This window comes from Strix uralensis, chromosome 9 (genome assembly GCF_047716275.1).
Source record: "Strix uralensis isolate ZFMK-TIS-50842 chromosome 9, bStrUra1, whole genome shotgun sequence".
Taxonomy (NCBI): domain Eukaryota; kingdom Metazoa; phylum Chordata; class Aves; order Strigiformes; family Strigidae; genus Strix; species Strix uralensis.
Window position 1 is genome coordinate 23,231,445 of NC_133980.1, and position 18,462 is coordinate 23,249,906.

At 37.0% G+C, this 18,462-nt stretch overlaps 1 protein-coding gene across 1 annotated transcript in view; it reads right to left on the bottom strand.

Moving 5' to 3' along the window:
* Positions 1–18,462, bottom strand: part of CLSTN2 (calsyntenin 2) — a 397,862-nt gene that overhangs the window by 65,645 nt on the left and 313,755 nt on the right. Inside the window, exons 6-8 of the mRNA XM_074877726.1 lie at positions 9,479–9,664; positions 4,701–4,949; positions 3,992–4,113 (exon numbers count right to left, since the gene is read on the bottom strand). Of these exons, the coding sequence (XP_074733827.1) occupies positions 3,992–4,113; positions 4,701–4,949; positions 9,479–9,664 (557 nt within the window). The remainder of the gene's footprint in view (positions 1–3,991; positions 4,114–4,700; positions 4,950–9,478; positions 9,665–18,462) is intronic.

An 18,462-nucleotide genomic window follows, 5' to 3' on the forward strand; every position in this document is an offset into this window, starting at 1 on the left:
GGTCATGATTCTGAGACAAAGGAAACACCTGCACTTCCAAGGTAGTAAGTAAAAGGAGGAGCTACCTCTAATTGGGACTCTATTGCAGTTGTTTGGGAAAACCATGCAGGTTTTTTTACCCAGCATGCATTAGAGACATGACACTGATTTTCTTTAACATGGCTCTTTCCATACCTTTTCTTCTATATTAGTACTAATGGATTCTCTCACAACTAAGATAGTTAATTTCCTAAAGGAAGAAAGTGGAGAAAAAACCCAAACTATACAGTTTTCTTTCCCCCCCCCCCCATGTTTCTTATAAGTAACAAGGACACCTTCAATTTAAAGTCTGTTACCTCTGATTATTAGCATTTTTTGCAGACATACACATCTTGTATTAGCAGTTCAATACTAAAGGCACATATGCCCATGGTTACAGCACTCTTGGGTCATGCATCCTCAGCACATTAAATAAAAAATTAGACTAGCAAAGTCCAGTAAGTTTAATGGAACAAATAGGGCTAAGTACACTGAAAGCCATACTGAGAATAAATCCTTAGGTCTATGAACTAAAAGACACAATCTTCCCAAAGCTAACTTGGCAGCCACTACTATGTGGAGGTTTCAGACACTTGCTATGCATGACCATTATGATGGCTGTATTGTATCACAAGGCTTCAGATGTACTGCTCAGGTGTAGCTACATAAAATGTTTCATGACTCCTTGTATTCAGCCAAGAATGGAGTCTGCAACTAAGATGGGTGCCACACCCACCTGCCACAGAAACGAGATCTAGAGAATTAAATTAAATTTGGAATGACAAGCTCATAGTCTTGGTCAGTGCCTTGAAAGAATGAGTAGTCTGGTGGACTAGGTAGAGCCCAAAGCAGCTGGTATAATAAATTTTACTACTCTGCAGTAAGAATGATAAATGATTTCACTAGTTTATGCTTCACCCTATTCCAAGGTCACCAGATTCCTCTCAGCAAAAATAAGCTGTGGATTGTTGTCGCAATCATAAAACGAGCTCAGCAATAAAGTACTGTGCCACATTTTACTCTGCTATGGCTGTCCTTTGTACCAACCCCTGAACTGTCTTCCAGAGTCATATATGCAATATCATCTACAGTATCCCATATCACAGTGCAGACGGTGAGAAACTGTACAACAGTTAGGTACAGCTCAATTCCCATGCTTTTCTTAAAAACCAAGGAATCAGAGGATATGCCACTACAGAATGAACAGTTCCGAAGGTGAGATTTCCAGAGGTATTTCAGTATCTAAATATGCAAATAAGCAACTGGTAGGATTTTCAGAAGTGTCTAGAGCACTTAATCTACTTTTGAAAATCTAGCTCTAGCTTCTTTTCATATTGAGATCCAGAGGAGTTTGTAGTGGGATGTTAACTTGCTTTTTGATGTGGTTTTAAAATATCCTGTGCTTTCTAAGGTAGACCACTGTAGGTAGATAGCAAGAAGCTGGCATAATTTTATTACTTTGACGTGAAAATTTCTGACTGCCTTGTCTTCAAAACCATGCAAGTTCCTTACCAGTCCGTTATTCAGATATGTTTTATTTTCAGTTTCTTTTAATTTACTCTACTATGTAGGCCAGATGGAGCATTGAAGAAGAGGTAAAGCAGCAATCTTTACTAGGTCCCTTCATGACACAACTTGCAACAGAATCACCGTGACAATATAAATTAATCATCATGGAAGTCTGGTCACACAACCCATAACAAAATTTATTTACACTTTAATCTTACATTCTTTTTCAGCTAGAAAGAGCAGTTGAAAATGTACTGTGGAAATCAATTGACAGTAGCTGAATGAAAGAAAATGAATGATGTGACCTAAAAAATCTTTTCTATCTCTAGTTTCCATCATGTAGGAGTTTTCAATAGTAGTTAGGAAGAGTCTCCCTTCAGTGCCCCAATGCAGCTCAACTATTCTCTAGCGCTACAATTTGGGAACATATTTTAGGTTACAAAAATGATTATTGGCATACAATAAAATACACAGTTTAGAAGCAAACAGTAGAAATTAGTTAATGTGTCAAACAGTACTTTGGATTGCCTTTAGTATATGCTCTTGCTGAGATGGCTTCAACAAAGTAACTTCTCTCCAGAAACATAACTCAGAGTACAATCGATTGAATCTCAAAATACCTCCAAGGACTTATTCAGTCATCCCTAGTTGAAATCTTTGTGTTCCCCTAGGATTTGCATCACAAACAAAGAGTTCCTGTCACCAGATATTTGGGATTCTACTTAAATGTCAGCTGAAGATGTGAGAAGTTTTCTGCTGGTGCAACTCCCCTAGGTTTATTAATTTCAGACAAAATCTGTAGACTTGCCCAAGGTACTCTTTATCCCTTGTTAGATAAAAAATAGCACTTAACAAGTTAGATACACACACTCTTAGCATGTTGTTTTGAAACAATGCACCCTCAAATTCATACACATTTCTCAAATCAACAGACCATCCAGAAGTAGATTTCTGAGATGAGCAGCACTTTCTGCAAGGAAATAATACCATCAAAATAGAAATATAAAGAGTATATGTTGCTCATCAATAACATGGATGCTAATCAAATTCCAGTGCAAGGCTAATCACACACAAACGTTTGCCTAATGAAAAAAGAGTATCTTTTGTGATATAAGAAAGAAAAAATAATTGGAAAGATGTTAGCATTCCTGTACTTTCCCGTTTATGCCATTTTTCCTGTCCATTTATTTTAAAGCATGGAAATGATGTGGAGAAAGTAGAGTAAGAATAAAGTAATCATAGATGGCAATAGAGATGAAAAAGTCACGCAATCAGATACATCCCCTGTCAATGGAAAATTATCTTTGACTGTACATTTTCCAGTATTTTGTAATGGCCAAATTACAAGAGTTACACATGAATTTCATTTATTGAGAGGACATTGATCCTTTCTCATGGTAAGGATATAGAAGAGAAGTTGATTGCATTCAACTTTCAAAGTCAAAATACTTTACATTAACTTTGTATTATCATTAATTTAGATTCTTAGTCTAGAGTTTAGAAATACAAATCCATCTTCAGCACTCAGAACAGCATTATCTGAGGTGACATCAGTTACTCATGACTTATAATCTTCAATATGAGTTAATGTAAATTTACCCCTTTCTAGACACTGTAAGATTTCTTACCAAGTATAGCAGAAACTGCTTCCAAACTGGTTAATGGAAATGCAAAGCAAGTTCTATGATCATCACATAATTTCTTACCACAGTCATCTGATAATCATGACAAAGATCATCTTTTCATACACATTCTGGAGGTGAATTAGGAAAGCAACCATTCCTATATCTACATCTTCAATGTCATAGTTTGGACTAAAAGACATGAACAATACTATTGCTTTGAACATAGTACTAAATTGCTTTGAGAAAATACTAATTTGCCAAAGTCTGTCTTCCTTCATTCAAATGATCTTTATCCTGCTTAGAATTAATAAATCTATGAAAGGCAACTCTTATCTCTTTAATAATAATTTCCCTGTGATATACTCTTCATAATAAGGAGAAATTACATACAGCACAGCAGATGAAATTAAAAGTCTGCAGATTAGATTGACAATATATTACAAATGCCTTTCTGTGTGTCAGCATACTCTTTATTGAAAAGGTTTCCATCACTTCCCTTGTGCTGATTAAGTAGATTTTTTTAATGATAAATGGAAAACTTTTAGGGAACTATATGCAATGTCACGTCTCTATCCATTGCTGAAGGATATAAACCTCTACTTACTGTTTAAAATGACTCAATTAAAAACCCTACTGTATAAAATGATTCAACCAAGTTAACTCATCTATCTCTTTTTATGTGGATCCCAATTAGAATCATAACAGTTACAAGTTGCAGCATAATTGCAATAGACTTCTGATTTCCCAAAGCAGTTATGCTAGGATTTGGGTTGTTCTCTATGATTTCTACAGGGGATGAAGAGAAGGATGGGTTACAGATAAGAGAAAACCACAGGTACCTGATCCAGTTTCCAGTGGAACTCCGCAGGACGAAAGGTGTCAGCCTGATCAAAGTCTTTGCGCAACAGAAATACTAATCGGCAGTTGTGTACGTACAGGGCATAGTGATGTCGGTTCATCTCTGAAAGGAGGGGACCAATAAGATCAGTGATCTGAACAATCATCAACACTTCTGTTAAGGTGAATTTGTTTGAAAGCAATATACACCTAAACCACAAAAAACAACCAACTAAAAAAACCCCAAAGAATTGACTTTTCTCAACATCATGGATCGTTATGTTTCTGGGGGAAGCCACATATGGTAAGCATGTTCCTGAATTATGCCATATTAGTCTTGTTTGTAGAAGAGTTACGTTCAAACTAATAAATAAAATCCAAATCAATATTTAATATAACTAGTTTCAATGAAGAATTAAAACTGTTTTTCCAATCTAAATCATAAAAAAAAATAAACCTAATTGAATCATTTTATCAACCAATTTCTATAAAATCTACAGATATGTTCACAAACATTTTCCAAGAAGAGAACCAGTGCTTGAAACTTGGGTAGACATCAGTCCCCTCAATAAGCTATCAAGTCAGCAATGCTTAGAGTGGCACCATCCAAGCTTAGTAACTTTTTTTTTGAGACTAAATTAAATGAGGAGAGATGTAACACTCTACTAACTTTGTTATGCTCTTTACCTAACATTTTTTCAATACACTCACCTGTCTTGTCAGAGTTGCAGAGAATAGTCTCTTTCTCAGCTCTTAATCCAGGACTAGGTCCATGTTTCATCCACAGAGTAATGGTGAATTGATCAGTTAAATTCTTTGGGACTATTCCATCTGGGATTTTGGCTCCTTGCTTTCCATCAAATTTAAAAATCATGTCATTGTTATCCATGAGAAGCCCAGCTGTCCAGTTAGTTGTTGCACTGGGAGATGGTAACAGGTCAATGGCACCTGAGGAAGCTCCTGCAAATGATATATAATGAATAACATGATGAGAGACTAATGAAAAAACTGTGAAGATTAATTTAACATAGGGCAAGGTTCTGATTCAGACTCTAATTTAGATTATTTTTACTACCCGAATGGTCCTACTAGCTTCACCATATTTTCTTTTGTGTTAATTTTTATGGTAATCTTTTAAATTTACAGAAGGAAATTGCTTGCACTGTGGTGTATATCAGAGGAAATATACTTTTAAATGGGCATATATTTATATTAGGTAACTTAGGGGCTCAAAGAAGAAGCTTCGTCCCTTACTCACTCTATCTACTCTGGCCGTAAAAATTGGAAAGATCTGGTTTTTTTCCACTAGAATATATCTGTAGGAAAACTCCAAAATGGAAGTCTCTCATATTGCTTTTAAACTGATTCAGCAAGATGCTCAAGTAAGCTACCTTACTTTCCCAAATTAAGGTCAGGCTTGTGTAAGAGCATTTGGTTAATCAGTGCCAAGCTCAACAGGTTCTACTTTATCTGCCCATATTTTTATGGAGATTTATGGGTTACTCTGGAACCTCATCCTGTTAGTGTGTGTTAATCCTGTCCTGAGAACAACTATTGGATTATGTGCTTCAGAGATTTAGCTGAAAGAAATCATACTGTTTTGATCCTAATAAATCCAACCAGCATCCTGAGCTGCTCAGCCAATACATATACAGACCTGGAGCAATAAAAACAGGATGTATCTGGAGGTGTTCCCAGAAGAGTCTTATCACACTACTGGATCAGTGCCCTTCCAAAATGTAGAGGCTGATGCCCTTTTCTTCTAAAATGCTTCCAGAATAATGCAGGAGCCACTGAATTAAGCACAGTTTTGAACTGAGACCCCTGAGGTATGCCTTGCATGTGAAAGTGCTTGTTTTCACAAGCAACTTAGAGCTGGCCCCACCTCCTCTCCCCACCCTGCATGTTTGTGCTGCAAACTTTGTGCCAGGATAAGAACACACTGATGCCGTTTGCTGAAGTGGACCAGACTGTTGGCTTAGCTGGAAGCTAACTGTCCAAATAAAACCAAGCACAAATTCCAACTTTTCAATCAGATCAACAATTGCCTTCAAACCTCCTGCAAAGCTACACAACTCAGGATAAAGGAGAGAGGCCAGGATCTACCCTCTTAGCCAGAGCATGGCCTTTAATCTGATACTCAGTGTTTCCATATTTAGTTTCCCATCTGCCATGTGAGAATTAGCAATTCCATTATTTTCTATTTTATCTACATTTAGAGGGAAAGAAGACAGCACCATAGCTACCTTTCCACTGTATTCTAGTCTCCTTAACAGAGTATTTTTTTTTTTAGTGAAATTTATTCTGGATATGTTTTTGTAGTCTAAATTGTGTATTTTATACATTCTTTATTTTTTATTATTGTCAGATGACAAGGTGAAAAAATGCTTACTAAAATGCTTTGAGGCACAACACTAATAACTCCTTGACTTTAAAATGACTCAAGCATAATTTAATCATTTAAACTGCCCACCTTGACTGTCAAAGTGAGTACAAATCACTGAGTTATTGAAAAGCAGACTTAAACCATCAGTCATATAAAAAATGAATTTTAATGCACTGTCCTTAGCATCTGAATTCTCTAGATTTCCAACAGATAAATGAAGAAATGAGCACAGGATTTATAAACTGTGTCCTTAATTATAGAGAGACAATCTTCCATTTTATATGGCATAAATGAATATCTGTCTGTGATCGCTCAGTTCTGCACTCTGCAATCACACAATGCTTTACTAGTAGAAAAATATTCAGGGTTTTCTTCCTTTTCAAAGAATTTATTCATCCAACCATTAGATACAATAAGATCATTTCTGGGAGAAAACTGATTTCCATAAATAATTTATCCTGCTTTCATAAGACTTGTCTCTACATTAAGGATGGCAATAAATACTAAATACCAAAGTCCAAATGCAATTATGATGTAAAGTTCATTGTCATTGACAACCTTTTTATCAAAGTCCTGTTACAAGTTTCTACCCTACATGTTCTTCTCTATGAAGATATGGAAGCCTTGGACAAAAAAAAAATATTCTTTTGGCAGTGAGAATTTCCCCCCCATTTACATATAGATTTTACATTCTATCTATTTTCTCAAGTGCTTTACATTCTGTTCCTTCCCGGATGTTCTGAGTGAAAACTGGAAGTTCAGCAGTAATGTTAGACAGCACATCTATCCACCAGCTCAAAGGCTGCCTGCAACTACTACAATGGCAGTGACAGACCTGCTGAAATGTTTTTGATCATTCTGCTTTTCATCACCTTAGGCCTACACATGGTGCAGACAATGAATTAAGAGAGTTAAGAAACATCTAGTTTATTCAGGAGAAAAAGAGAAAGACTTTAAATTCTCACAGAATCACAGAATCATCTAGGTTGGAAAAGACCTTGAAGATCGTCTAGTCCAACCATTAACCTAACACTGACAGTTCTCAACTCCACTATATCCCTCAGCGCTATGTCAACCCTACTCTTAAACACCTCCAGGGATGGGGACTCCACCACCTCCCTGGGCAGCCCATTCCAACACCTGACAATCCGTTCTGTAAAGAAATACTTCCTAATAGCCAGTCTAAACCTTCCCTGGTGCAACCTGAGTCCATTCCCTCTTGTCCTATCTCTTGTTACTTGGTTTAAGAGACTCATCCCCAGCTCTCTGCAACCTCCTTTCAGGTAGTTGTAGAGGGCGATGAGGTCTCCCCTCAGCCTCCTCTTCTCTAAACAACCCCAGTTCCCTCAGCTGCTCCTCATAAGACATGTGCTCCAGTTTATTCTCTTTTCTACTGCTTAAGTGTCAGCAGGTAAGGTAGTCAAGCCATACTGCAAATTGAACCCCTTAGACTTTACACAACCTTCCTCAACTAAGGAATTTTACACAAGCAGAAGGTACCTACTTTTGGTTCTACACTTAAAATGATAACATTGTCAGATATAGTTGCTATTACTGTTTTATGTCAATGTAATAATTTGGTGGTTTAGATCTTGTATGCAGTGATCTGCTCTGAATGATTGTGCCATTTGCAGTTCAAGTCTATAACAGGCATAAAGCAATGTTCTTTTTTGCTGCCAATACAGGTTCTTAGAGGAGGCAAAAGTACTTGACTTTAGCTATAATATCTTTATTTTTATTAAAAAATATCTAATATTTTATGAAATCAAGTCCCCGATAGGTCACATAGCCTTGCTCAACATCTCAGTTTTAATGTCATTAACATGATGAAGACACATACTGTTGGCAGATGGGTTTTCTCCTGCTTTTCTAAGATCCCAGTCAGTTGGATAAAGATACAGGATCAAAATTATGATTGTTTTGTAATCTTAACTAAGCAATTCTCAGGTTGAAAATATTCAGATTTTATGAGAATGCTGCTACTCCCACTCACCTTTACCTCACTTTCCCAATCTCCACAGGTAATTGGTAACTGCAAACTATTTTTCCCTGGGAACTGGCTCTCCATTTTCAATAACTTAGAAACACTGGCTGAAAATTTTCATTTATAAAATTATTTCTTAAAGGTTAGTTTATTGATCTTAACATATCTGTTACACTTTTGTGTGGTTATCAAAGCAAATGTAAGCCATGCACCACAGCACCCCAAACCAAAATCCATGCATTTAAATGGAAAAAAATTGTACATTTCCTACTGTAACTCAGACAGGAAACAGGTAAAGAGACATTTTGGAGAAGATGAGAATCAATGTTCCACACCATGAGGTCTCTAAGAAGACAGGATTTTAGAGGAGGAGGAAAGACAGAAGATCTCAAAAGCAAACGATAAATGGCTTAATGTGTGGTCATTGCTTTGACAGACAGCTAATCTTATAGTCACAAAAATACAGCAGTATCTTCAAGTATTCAATCAACTTTTCAAAATTAATTTCTATCTTTTAGACTAAGTTATCAAAAAGCAGGAAAAGGGAAGAGAATAATTAGGAAACCTTTCTCCACCAGGATATCTCTTTTCTGAAATTCATGTTTCTTAAGTATTTTTGCTCAAATGATTGCTCCAAATGTTCCTTTACTTTTTGTTTGTTTTTACTCTGGCACAGTATTTAGCAGCAGAACAGAAAGTCGACTCAGGAAGACTGAAACACAAGATGGAGATTCAATTCTCATCAAATCCTATGGTCTTCCTCTGATGGCAAATCTGTACCTGAAATCTCACTACACTGTCACACCAGTATTAGTAGCAGAGGGAAGAAAGAGGGAGAAGGAGGTGGAATGAGGATAAAGAAAAAAAAGGGAAGGGAAGAGCAGCAGGAGAGAAAAAAATTAAAGGTAAGCAGGGAGAAAGTATGACAAAGAGTGAAAGCAAAAGGAAAAGAAGAATGGAGAACCAGTCAAACATCACCGCTCCCTTCATTTTCATTGCTACAATCCAGAATAAACCAGCTGAGCTAAATCCATGTATTGCATGCTAACAGGTCTCAAGGAACTGGTGCTTTATGTGGAAAAATATTATTATTGTATCAACTGAAAGCCATATCCATACCACATAATTTCTGCAGAGATTTTTCTGAGTATGTTTCACGATCACAGCCCTTTCCAATGTAATTGGTCTGTAATTCAATGGTGGTATGTATTGAGGAAACTGGTCCATCACACGTTTCTAGATGAATGCTGGGAAACAAAGGTATGCTGCCAGAACCGGGCTTGTATTCAATCCGTTTGTTCCAATCTGGAAAAAAAGAAGAACAAAAAGATCCAAGAGTGACTGAAAAAGGGAAGGAAGTTATAGAATTTTAAAAGACATACTGTTCTCAAAGGTCACTAAGACAAAAATAAATGTTTTTGAACTTGTCATCAGTAAGTTACTGTCCTAAGAAAAAGAATTTTGCCCCTTTTTATACAAGAGTGTCAGGCTCAATTAAGTAATACTACAGCTCCTAGAGTCACACAAGCATGGGGTGCATACATAACCTGATGACAAGAATTGCTAATTGGTGTCAGTCTGGATCTCCAATATCCATGTCCCTATGACAGACTACAAGCTAGCTCTACAGGGATGAGACTGTCTGCTGCACTGAATTTGGTCAGATTTCATAGTTCTGTGATATAGAACAAATATCTCCAAGGCCCAGGCTATATACATCAGTCTCACTGAACTGTGAACATAAGCTAATATAACACATCTGTAGTGTCACTTCTTGTCTTCGGATGTCTTACTAACTTTGTGAAGTATTAATGACAGAAAGTTACAGCTGAAAGGACTACTCACACTTTCAGCCAGATCTGACTATTCCGTGGTTTTGCTTATGCGAATGTCTCACAGCCCACAACATTTAAACAATCACCTGCCTTAGGCAGCCACCTGGACATGCCATACATACCACTATGCTTCTCAACTGAAGCATTTAATTTTTAAATCCAATTAATTATGGTGTTTGCAATGTGCTTCAGAGAAAACCCAAACGAGCAGCATTAGTTAAAAACATCTATTTCAGCTATCACTACAGTTCATATTTTCATAGAATCATAGAATGGTTTGGGTTGGAAGGGACCTTCAAGGTCATCTAGTCCCAACCCCTGCCATGGGCAGGGACACCTTCCAGTAGACCAGGTTGCTCAAAGCCCCGTCCAACCTGGCCTTGAACACTGCCAGGGAGGGGGCAGCCACAGCTTCTCTGGGCAACCTCTGCCAGTGTCTCACCACCCTCACAGGGAAGAATTTCTTCCTTATATGTAATCTAAATATACCCTCTTTCAGTTTAAAACTGAGGACCTCTTGTCCTGTCACTACAGGCCTCAGTAAAAAGTTTATCTCTGTCTTTCTTATAAACCCACTTTAAGTATTGAAAGGCCGCAGTAAGGTCTCCGTGGAGCCTTCTCTTCTCCAGGCTGAACAACCCCGACTCTTTCAGCCTTTCCTCATGAGAGAGATGTTCCAGCCCTTGGGCCGTTTTTGTGCCCTCCTCCTCCTCGTTGCTCTAAGGTTGTCATATCTTTCTCATACATTTTAGCCAACTCCAGCCAAGTTACCATGCAACATAAATAAGAATGCCACATTAATACATAGATGCAAATAGTTAATTATTTTGAAGTCACAAAATTATTCAACTTTGCTACCTAATGTGTACATCTGTAAAATTTGTCAAAAGACGTACTCTTGCATACACAGATAAAATTTTTCTGACTTTTTGTAGTCCTAGGTAAAAGAGAACTCCATAAATGGAAGAATTCTAGGTCCTGGCAGTCAATGAAATCTCTTAAGGCAAATGGACAGAGACATTCTTTCTAAATACCAGTGAAAGAGAAAGTAATTTTATATATATATATATATGCATTGAGTAGGTGAAGGAGTTTGGTGCTTTTCAACAGATCTCATTTACAGAAAGCTTGAAAAAAGGTGCTCTCTCCTACCATCTTAAACTGGACTAAAAATTTACAAGAAAACATGAAAGTCCGTGCAAACATTTTGAAATGTAGAGCAGTCATTAGTCCAGAGTCCAGACAAAGGAGATAGGATGCTGACAGTCACTGGTCTGCATTTCAAAATTCTCAGATTTTCTTCATGACTTTTAATCCAAATAGTAATCATGTAGCATTTTCTTTTCAAGAGGAATCTGAGACCTCATGGAACATTCTGAAAGTATGCTTAGTATCTATTTTCATTAAAACCTTTAGGACTAGCTAAATCACTAGCTAAAAGACAACTATGACTACTACCTGTGCACACACCAGCTGAGTTGCTATTTCAGTAGTAATTTTCAGGTAATAATATTCAGCCCATTCATTCCATACTAAGTTAGATTTGTTCTGCAATATTGCATAATTTGTCTGCAATTGTCAACTTAAAAGTTCCCTTAGAATTTCAAGTATCATATAAAGTACATCATTACAGCAATAGGTTTCTGTTCCCTATCTGTTTCAGAAACTTGAGGTTAACATATTTCCAACAAAACAAGAGCAGAAAATTCTTTCCTATACTTAAGGTAAAAATAAAATCATTTACTGTGTTGTATACAAGCTAGTAATACATAAATTATTGATTTTTATAGTCTTTTATTCACCAGTTAAAACATTATATTCCTCTACCCAAAAGGAAAAATAAAGAGTCTTATACGTATCTGAAACATTTCTGACTATCTCAGCAGCTTTCAGGTTTCAGCCACACTTTCATTTCTCATCTATATCAAATTAACTGGCACTCATGCAAAATATTTGTTACTGTATGTGAGATGTGACTGAATTATTAACTGTAGCATATCTGCAACTGCACACACAGTTCCAGTTACATGAAGAATGTCATATAAAAAGCACGCTATATAAAATGCCGCTACTCACAAGGAAGAATAATGGAGGGGACCTCTGTTTCTGCCACATGAATTGGAAGAGGTGTTTTGTTTCACAGTATTACCTTTCAACTTGGCAGAAATGGCAAGATCTTGGCAGAGATCATGAACCCTGAATGTTCTAAATCACTTGCAATTATCTCAGCTCTAAATTGTAAACCATCAACTAGACTTGAACTAGTGTCTTTGTACCTTGGTCCCCTGCAGCGTCATAGACCAATCCTAGCACTTCTTTCACTTAGTACAGCTTTAGGAAATCCACCAAGGAGTCCCTCTCCATGCAGGAGGCATTCCCAGGAAGACATGAGGCAATACTGGAGTATGATACAATCCTGTAGCAGGACAGTGCTTAAAGATAGCAATAGCTCTGATACAAATCAACTGGATTATTTACATAGTACCTGCCCCCATGGCATTTCAGCATTCCAGAGGTGTTGAAGCCGAGGCCAGCACCCTCTGTATCTCACCACCAGTAAAGTTAGTAACGCTGAAAAGTGCATAAAGTTAGAACAAGCAACATGAAGTAGTGACAGTGTGAAGAGCTTATTGTGAGAAAAATCCAGGTCTTTAATTTAATTTTGAATGCGGTGAAGATTGCTATTTTTCTTTCTCCCAGAATAACATTCTGTATTGGACACATTCAAAGGATCAGCACTTTCCCCTCAGGAACATGGTGGCACTTTTTCAACTCCTCTAGATTTGACTCAGAGAAAGAATCTTATGTAACCTGAGTCTACAATTTCAGATATTTAAATTTCAGATATTTAAATACTGTATCTTAAAATGTGAGTCATGTCTAAGGTTATGCAAACAGTCAAAAGATATACAATCCCATCTGAAATGGTAAATTGCACTAGATTAGCTAAACTCAACCAACATGGTTCCTCTGACACAATCTGTCATGTAACACCACCACAATACAGTGCCTGGATTTCTACTTTGAACTAAGGATAAAGGATTTTTTTAGTGAAACAGACACATGGTAACAGAACAGTTCCTGCATATTTTCTCTTGAGCAGCATTCTCTCTATTTATGGACTTATAAATTGTGGCAATTAAAAAAAAAAAAAAAAAAAGGAAAACCAAAAACATTTCAAAGGATTTTAATTTCCCATTTGGAAAAAAAACAAAACCCCAAGACACACAAAGCAATTACTGTTCTGCTCCCCTGTTTCCTGATTAACCCTCCTCAAAACTTCTGAAAAAGGAAAATTTATACTTGCAAAAAAGGAAATCTAAGCCTTGCAACAGACCTATCAAGAAATTCTGAATGTTGTTTCTTGACACAGATTACAGGTGAACAAAACTGAGTTCAGATTATTATATTAATGTTAAGTATATCATGATTGTTAAAATGGATCATCTGCTATGCCTTATCATGTCAGAAGGACAGTTAGAAAAAAAGACTGGTAGTGCATATATGCCTGGCCCTTTTTTAAATATGTTTGTTTCTGTGAAGATCCTGAACTACTTAAAATAACCAGCTCTGTTCAGGTTGTCTAAGCAGTTTCCCATTCATGAAATTGATCATTTTACAAAGGATTGAATTTGGTAGGATGTCCCCTAGTTAACTGGCAACAAATCAGCTAGTAAGCATCAGCAGAATGCTACTTCCATCAATGTCACTGTGTGCTGCCCAGAATATAATTTTCTAAAACCAATTTGGTAAGTTTTAAAGGGTCAAGCAGTCACCACTGACAGAAAAAAATGAAACATGATTTAAGTATCAGCTAGGATCATGCTTCTTGTGTGTGTTTAATAACACACAAAAATACCATAACACACATAAATTCCATTTAGGATATTTTTTATTAACTGATATTCCCTCCAATTTTTAAATTTACATATGCCTGTATCCTTCCATTCCAACACTCCAGTCATAGGAGTCATCCCACCACGTCTCCATGATGCCAGTAAGATCGTAGCCTTGCAGGCACGTGTGTGTCTCTAGTTCCTCTTGTTTATTCCCCATGCTACATGCATTAGCATAGAGGCATTTAAGTTGGGCCCCCGGTGAAGCTGACCTACTGGCTGGAACTCCTTTGTGCTGCTTTTCAAGGGCTCCTGCTGCTCTGCAATCCCTCTCCAGGCTCTAGGCATCTATAGCTGGCACTGGCATCAAGTTGGTAGGAGTGGGATGCTTTGAGGTTCGCCTCCCCCTGAAGCTTTAGTTTAAAGGGCTCTTCACCAGCTAGGCAAGTCTATGACTGAAGATGCTCTTCCCCTTCTCTGACAGACAGATCCCCTCAGCCCCCAGTACACCAGGTTTTTCAAGGCCAGTCCAATGGTCTAACCAGCTGAACCCAGTCCCATAACTAACTGTTGATTTGCCAGATTCAACTGGCCCTTTCAAACCCCTTCCCTTCAAGTGGGAAGATTGATGAAAGAACTACCTGCACTCCAGAGTCTCTTACCGCTTCTCCCAGGGCTTTGTAGTCCTTCCTGATACTCCTCAGACTGCTCCTGGCTGTATCATTGGTGCCCATGTGAAACCACAGCAGCAGATAATAGTGGACTGTACGAGGCTCAGCAGTCTCTTGGTGACATCCCAGATTCAAGCCCCTGGTAAGCAGCACACCTCTCTAGAGAGTGTGTCAGGTTGGCAGATGGGTGCCTCCATACCTTTCAGAAGAGAGTTGCCTACCACTATTGCCCAGCTCACAGAGGATCTTGCAGTGAAAATTAATAAAAGGAAAGACTTTTTTTTGTACTTGTAAATGCAGAAAGGTGAACAAAGGAGTGAACTTCCACAGAGGTATATGGAAATAGTTACATAGGTTTAAAATTAATGTTTTCTTGCATCAGTTAATATGCAAGATAAGACAGGCTTTAGTACTTCAATTGTAACATATATACAGAACTGCCTAAAGAGAGGGTAATAATAGGTTACTCTGAAAATGTAAAGTTCACGGTATGAAGGGAAGTAACTAGAAAAGATCCTTGTGAATCTGCCTTATTTGATATTTCCATTAATGGTCTTGGCACAAAACTAGAACTGCATCAATTACTTCCTCTAGTGATAAAACTGGAAGGCAATTCTATGTTGGAAGTCAATATAGAAAGAGAATATCCCAGGCACAGAATAAGATGACCTTGAGAACTGGTGTTACATAAATACTGCTTTGTAGTAATGGTGCAAAGTGCCAGTAACATGCTCAGGAACTTCAGCAAACTGGTAAGTCATCTCTGAAAAATTACACATGGAAAAAGAGCTGATTCCATTAACTGAGTAACAGCATGTCCATGAGCCACCAGTCTGACACAGCCAGGCAAAAGAAAGCTAGTCTTGGAATATATAAAGCACTGTGTTTCCAGTAAGAGGCTATGGTAAAAAGAAAACACCTTATCTAGAATGTTCAGGAAAGATGTATTTTGCTGTAATACATACACAGAATTTGCTGAGGAAAGGAGAGCATATCTTAAATTAGATTGAAACATGTATGACTGCTTTCTCTAAATGTGTCTGGTATTCAAACAGAAAAAATAATGCTGATACATAAATGAGTATGAAATTAAGTAAACGCTGAACTCAAAAATCAAAAGTACTCAGAAGTTCAATTAATTTTGAAATGTCTGAAATGGGAATTTAAAGAGTGGGTATTTTACTAAAATGATGTCATTCAAGTAAATAGCTGAATGTAAGCATTTTGTTATGATTACCTTGTTTTAAGGATGTATGGCTAATGCATGCACAGCAGCTCCCAGACTAGACTGGCATAAAGGCTCCCTGCTTTGCAATAAATTTAATTTTTAAAAATATGGGTAAATATTTCATAGCTAAGACAACACAAGCACTGCATTTTAATCTGCTAGGTATGTGCACAAGACGAACAGAAATTGATTTATATTTATTGCAGAAAATATTTGAGCCTTTAAAATTGTTCCTGAAGACTAGGAATATTATTTTTATAAGCAAGGTTTCTGTACTTGACCACCCTCCTCCAAATACACAATTGCTTTAGTAATCATATTGCTCCTTGTTAAAAGCACTAACAGCTCAAAAGCCAACACAGTTCTGGTTTTCCTCGGTAATTGGATTTTACTAGAAAGCCCACATGAATACCATTCTAAAATCACTCAGCATCTACTGCAAATAGCATCTATGAAGTATGTTGACTCAGAAGTGATGTAAGATCACTTTGCTACTAAAAGAGAAGGTCCTGCCCTCCTCTGAACAAAAGAAATACTATATTTCAGCAGGAAAAGTGAGCTGATCTGTCCTGTACAGGGCTTCTGAATGACTCTTCAACGTTTAAGAGGTGGTAAAAATGTGTGTAATGGTGCTAGCAAAGCTGTAGTGAGCCCTACATGCCTTAAAAAAGTAACATGCAGTATCTTTGATACATTAATGACTTATTAAATATTTTTATAGTCTATAAGGTAAATAAACAAAAAGAAGATTTTATTTTAAAAGCATTTTAAGCAAAAACTAAGTGGAAAGTCATTGAATTTTTAAGGAACATTTTTTTTTGAGATGAATTTTTAAGGAACTTCTACTTTATATTGTTACCTCAGGTAATTAGGTTAAGTGTGTATATGGGTTCATAGGACTTGAAGATAAGTGTAGGAAATATTTTTAAATTAGTAAAATACTTAAGGCTGGATGCTGTGAAATCCTGTTTTCTATTCAGAGTCCTAATTTTCTCTTAGTAGTTAGTGAGCATTGCATATTCAAGGGCCATATTAAATTTGGCAGAAAAAAAATTGAGTCCTCTTTGGTCAGAGTAGACAATATGACTTACAATTCTTGGACTGTTGTCTTTGTTACATGCTTATGTCCCCAAGAAACACATACAGCTTTCCCTGTTTGTTTCAGAAATGGCAGAGTCCTCTGATACTTTACTGGGTTATTCAGCTGATTGGTTTAGAGGAGCTTTTTTGCTTTATGCCTTAATAACTGCTTCCCATCTGAAACCAACTGCATTTTAAGGGAACAACCTGACTTTTGGTTTAATTGTCAATAATTGAGCAGACCTCTAGCAGTCTCAAAACATATTTTAAGTTTTTGGGGACATGATTCTGCTTTTCAATTTTTGAGGCTAAACTCCTTTTTTTTCTCCCCATGTAGTACATCATTCACCAGGGAGTATGGTACAGGAATAATTGTTTTCAACTTTCTGCTATCTTGCATCTTTCACAGCACATTGTTTTATATTTTATTTCCATTTGTTATCCCACTAGGGGGGACAGTAACAACTTCAGTTTTATGAAGACTGTTCCTAAAACTAGCAGAAATAAGAAAAGACAATATTACGGTACCATAAATAAGCTACAGAAAACACGGTGTTGATTACAGGTTTTTGACTCTTTCTTATTTCACCTCATGTTTTTTAATGAAAGTACTATAAGGATATTTAGTACCATGTTGTCAGAAGCCTGGCTACCCTGCTCTGAATAAGGCAGAAGTAACTTTACAGAAATCAATACTTGTGACATTAAAACCACTGTAGTGAAGAGAACCACACTGGAAGTCAATCTACAGGAAAAAGTGTAGTGTCTGCTCTGTGTCCATAGAACTGAAACAAAGACAGAGCCCTGGAGGAATGGACAGAACCCCAGGGAATGTGCTGAAGAAAATAGGGTTTTTCTTGGTATGGAAACCCACTATTTCTGTTTAAAAAAAAAAAAAAAAAAAAAAAATAGAAATAATTTCAACTGCAAATCTACCTATTATGGTGTCAGTGATATTACCATCTAGGATTTCTTTATAATGTAGTCTCCTTACTACCTGGCAGTAAGTGATCATGCCATTGTTCGAAAATCATGGAAATTAACACACAGATAGCATGAAGAGAATTTGTAGTATAGCTGTACAAGTCAATTGACAAAACACACTAATGAGACTTTCCAATTAAAATAACTGATTAGGAATTAATTCAGTTAATTGATTTACATTTTTAGCTTGCTTAGGACACTAAACATTTCAGAGTGGTCTGGCTCAGGATGGTTCGATGTCCATGTGGGTCAAGGTCAAGTTTATTTCTAAAGTAGCCTCTTTATAGAGGGAAGGCTTGTTTGCTGAAAACATCTGTGTGAGAATTCTTGCTGATTGCATATTAATGTCCCTCTTCAAAGAGCAGGGAAGTAACTCCTAGATTTAATGAAGACTTAGATGCTGTTAGTCCAAGGAAATGCTGTTTAAAGGACAGCACCTTGGCTTGTTGAATCTTATTTGCTCTGCTAT